General features: G+C 41.6%; 1 protein-coding gene across 1 annotated transcript in view; it reads right to left on the bottom strand.

Moving 5' to 3' along the window:
- ARMC5 (armadillo repeat containing 5) overlaps positions 1–612 on the bottom strand; it is a 6,676-nt gene extending 6,064 nt beyond the window's left edge. Inside the window, exon 1 of the mRNA XM_005882110.2 lies at positions 5–612. Within this exon, the coding sequence (XP_005882172.1) occupies positions 5–222 (218 nt within the window). The 5' untranslated portion in view covers positions 223–612. The remainder of the gene's footprint in view (positions 1–4) is intronic.
- Between the last annotated feature and the right edge of the window lie 4,130 nt (positions 613–4,742).

The following is a 4,742-nucleotide window of genomic DNA, read 5'->3' as shown; positions in this document are numbered from 1 at the left end:
TAGCAGCGCCAGAAGGGGGAGGAGCCCGCCGCGTGCCCGGAAGCGCTCGATTCCCCCCGCTGCCTTGATGTGGCGCGTGCGGAGAGCTAAGAGCGCACGGCCCAGGGGTGTCTCGTTGGTAGCTGTGTCCTTTGTCCCACCTAGACCCTCCCCGGCCGCCGCCGTGAGCTGCGCGAGGCAGAAAGAGAGCGAGTCCGTAGGGGTTGGTTTCGCAGCCGCCATCTTGGCTCGGGCCTAAGGCTCCGCCCCCGTCTAGCCTCTGATCTGAGGGAGCGGAACTGGAAGAGAGAGACGTAGCCAAGCACCTCCTCTCTGACGCTTTTTAAATAGCGCCACCGCAGTTATTAAGCAAGTCGGAAGTTGTAGTTCTCGATCCCGGTACTCTCTTGCACAGTCGCAGAAAGCACTTCGAGTGCAGGAGTTACCTAATGGTTGCGCGAGCCCAGGCGGCGCGTGCGGTGCATGCTGGGATATGTAGTCCACGCCACGCTTACACGCCCGGTCTTGCTGGTGGGTCTGGAGTTCCCAGGCAGGCGATCTTGGAGTCTCAGTATCGTGCTGCACCAGGTGATGTGGCTAGGCCGCCCCCAGGGTGTCCTCCTGCTGTCTGGAGCCTTCAGATCTGGTTAAGCATTACTGCAGATGGAGCTATTAAATACAATAGAACAACTACGTCATACCGAGGAAATGGGCGGAGGAAAGGGGAGTGAGTCATAACCTCCAGAAAGTGTAACATAAGGAATGCAATGTTTTCATCCGAACTTCAGAAAGTGCCAAAACGAATGCAATGTTTTTCACATTGACTTCAGAGAGTGCCAAAATTAATGCAGTGTTTTTCACCCTAACTTCAGAGAGTGCCAAAACGAATGCAATGTCTTTCATCCTAACTTCAGAGTGCCAAAATGAATGCAATGATTTTCACCCTAACTTCAGAGAGTGCCAAAAGGAAAGCAATGTTTTTCATCCAAACTCCTGAAAGTGTGCCATAATAAATGCTATGTTTTTCATCCTAAAACCAGAAGGTGCCATAATGTATGCTATGTTCTTCAATTTAACCTCCAAAATGTTTGCCATAATGAAGGCAATGTTTTTCAACCTAAACTCCAGAAAGTGCCATAATGAATGCTATGTTTTTCATGCTAACACCAGAAACTGTGCCATAATGTATGCTATATTTTTCTTTCTAACTCCAGAAAGTGCCATAATGAATGCTATGTTTTTCATGCTAACACCAGAAACTGTGCCATAATGTATGCTATGTTTTTCTTTCTAACTAAGTGACAAAATGAATGCATTGTTTTTCATCTAACTTCAGAGAGTGCCAAAATGAATGCAAAGTTTTTCATCCAAACTTCAGAGAGTGCCAGAACGAAAGTAATGTTTTTAATCCTAACATTAGAGTGCCAAAATGAATGCAATTTTTATCACCCTAACTTCAGAGAGTGCCAAAAGGAAAGCAATGTTTTTCATCCTAACTTCAGAGATTGCCAAAAGGAATGCAATGTCTTTCTTCCTAACTTCAGAGTGCCAAAATGAATGCAATGATTTTCACCCTAACTTCAGAGGGTGCCAAAATTAATGCATGATTTTCACCCTAGCTTCAGAGTGTGCCAAAACGAAAGCAATGTTTTTCATCCTAACCTCAGAGTGCCACGATGAATGCAATGATTTTCACCCTAACTTCAGAGGGTGCCAAAATTAATGCATGATTTTCACCCTAGCTTCAGAGTGTGCCAAAACGAAAGCAATGTTTTTCATCCTAACCTCAGAGTGCCACGATGAATGCAATGATTTTCCCCCTAACTTCAGAGGGTGCCAAAATGAATGCAATGTTTTTCACCCTAACTTTAGAGAGTGCCAAAAGGAAAGCAATGTTTTTCATCCTAACTTCAGAGAGTGCCAAAATGAGTGCAATGTGTTTCATCCTAACTTCAGAGAGTGCCAAAATGAGTGCAATGTGTTTCATCCTAACTTCAGAGAGTGCCAAAATGAGTGCAATGTGTTTCATCCTAACTTCAGAGAGTGCCAAAATGAGTGCAATGTGTTTCATCCTAACTTCAGAGAGTGCCAAAATGAGTGCAATGTGTTTCATCCTAACTTCAGAGAGTGCCAAAATGAGTGCAATGTGTTTCATCCTAACTTCAGAGAGTGCCAAAATGAGTGCAATGTGTTTCATCCTAACTTCAGAGAGTGCCAAAATGAGTGCAATGTGTTTCATCCTAACTTCAGAGAGTGCCAAAATGAGTGCAATGTGTTTCATCCTAACTTCAGAGAGTGCCAAAATGAGTGCAATGTGTTTCATCCTAACTTCAGAGAGTGCCAAAATGAGTGCAATGTGTTTCATCCTAACTTCAGAGAGTGCCAAAATGAGTGCAATGTGTTTCATCCTAACTTCAGAGAGTGCCAAAATGAGTGCAATGTGTTTCATCCTAACTTCAGAGAGTGCCAAAATGAGTGCAATGTGTTTCATCCTAACTTCAGAGAGTGCCAAAATGAGTGCAATGTGTTTCATCCTAACTTCAGAGAGTGCCAAAATGAGTGCAATGTGTTTCATCCTAACTTCAGAGAGTGCCAAAATGAGTGCAATGTGTTTCATCCTAACTTCAGAGAGTGCCAAAATGAGTGCAATGTGTTTCATCCTAACTTCAGAGAGTGCCAAAATGAGTGCAATGTGTTTCATCCTAACTTCAGAGAGTGCCAAAATGAGTGCAATGTGTTTCATCCTAACTTCAGAGAGTGCCAAAATGAGTGCAATGTGTTTCATCCTAACTTCAGAGAGTGCCAAAATGAGTGCAATGTGTTTCATCCTAACTTCAGAGAGTGCCAAAATGAGTGCAATGTGTTTCATCCTAACTTCAGAGAGTGCCAAAATGAGTGCAATGTGTTTCATCCTAACTTCAGAGAGTGCCAAAATGAGTGCAATGTGTTTCATCCTAACTTCAGAGAGTGCCAAAATGAGTGCAATGTGTTTCATCCTAACTTCAGAGAGTGCCAAAATGAGTGCAATGTGTTTCATCCTAACTTCAGAGAGTGCCAAAATGAGTGCAATGTGTTTCATCCTAACTTCAGAGAGTGCCAAAATGAGTGCAATGTGTTTCATCCTAACTTCAGAGAGTGCCAAAATGAGTGCAATGTGTTTCATCCTAACTTCAGAGAGTGCCAAAACGAAAGCAATGTTTTTGATCCTAACCTCAGAGTGTCAAAATGAATGCTATGGTTTTTATCCTAACTTTAGAGAGTGCCAAAATGAATGCAATGTTTTTCACCCTAACTTTAGAGAGTGCCAAAAGGAAAGCAATGTTTTGAATCCTGACATCAGAGTGCCAAAATGAATGCAATATTTTTCACCCTAACTCAGAGAGTGCCAAAATGAATGCAATGTTTTTCATACTGACTTTAGAGAGTGCCAAAAGGAAAGCAATGTTTTGAATCCTAACATCAGAGTGCCAAAATTAATGCAATGTGTTTCACCCTAAGTTGAGAGAGTGCCAAAAGGAAAGCAATGTTTTTCATCCTAACTTCAGAGAGTGCCAAAACGAAAGCAATGTTTTTTAGCCTAACTTCAGAGAGTGCCAAAACGAAAGCAATGTTTTTTAGCCTAACTTCAGAGAGTGCCAAAACGAAAGCAATGTTTTTTAGCCTAACTTCAGAGAGTGCCAAAACGAAAGCAATGTTTTTTAGCCTAACTTCAGAGAGTGCCAAAACGAAAGCAATGTTTTTTAGCCTAACTTCAGAGAGTGCCAAAACGAAAGCAATGTTTTTTAGCCTAACTTCAGAGAGTGCCAAAACGAAAGCAATGTTTTTTAGCCTAACTTCAGAGAGTGCCAAAACGAAAGCAATGTTTTTTAGCCTAACTTCAGAGAGTGCCAAAACGAAAGCAATGTTTTTTAGCCTAACTTCAGAGAGTGCCAAAACGAAAGCAATGTTTTTTAGCCTAACTTCAGAGAGTGCCAAAACGAAAGCAATGTTTTTTAGCCTAACTTCAGAGAGTGCCAAAACGAAAGCAATGTTTTTTAGCCTAACTTCAGAGAGTGCCAAAACGAAAGCAATGTTTTTTAGCCTAACTTCAGAGAGTGCCAAAACGAAAGCAATGTTTTTTAGCCTAACTTCAGAGAGTGCCAAAACGAAAGCAATGTTTTTTAGCCTAACTTCAGAGAGTGCCAAAACGAAAGCAATGTTTTTTAGCCTAACTTCAGAGAGTGCCAAAACGAAAGCAATGTTTTTTAGCCTAACTTCAGAGAGTGCCAAAACGAAAGCAATGTTTTTTAGCCTAACTTCAGAGAGTGCCAAAACGAAAGCAATGTTTTTTAGCCTAACTTCAGAGAGTGCCAAAACGAAAGCAATGTTTTTTAGCCTAACTTCAGAGAGTGCCAAAACGAAAGCAATGTTTTTTAGCCTAACTTCAGAGAGTGCCAAAACGAAAGCAATGTTTTTTAGCCTAACTTCAGAGAGTGCCAAAACGAAAGCAATGTTTTTTAGCCTAACTTCAGAGAGTGCCAAAACGAAAGCAATGTTTTTTAGCCTAACTTCAGAGAGTGCCAAAACGAAAGCAATGTTTTTTAGCCTAACTTCAGAGAGTGCCAAAACGAAAGCAATGTTTTTTAGCCTAACTTCAGAGAGTGCCAAAACGAAAGCAATGTTTTTTAGCCTAACTTCAGAGAGTGCCAAAACGAAAGCAATGTTTTTTAGCCTAACTTCAGAGAGTGCCAAAACGAAAGCAATGTTTTTTAGCCTAACTTCAG

This window comes from Myotis brandtii, unplaced genomic scaffold (assembly GCF_000412655.1).
Source record: "Myotis brandtii unplaced genomic scaffold, ASM41265v1 scaffold698, whole genome shotgun sequence".
In the NCBI taxonomy this organism is placed as follows: Eukaryota; Metazoa; Chordata; class Mammalia; order Chiroptera; family Vespertilionidae; genus Myotis; species Myotis brandtii.
The sequence above is the reverse complement of the archived record's forward strand: the minus strand, read 5'-3'. Positions and strand labels throughout refer to the sequence as shown.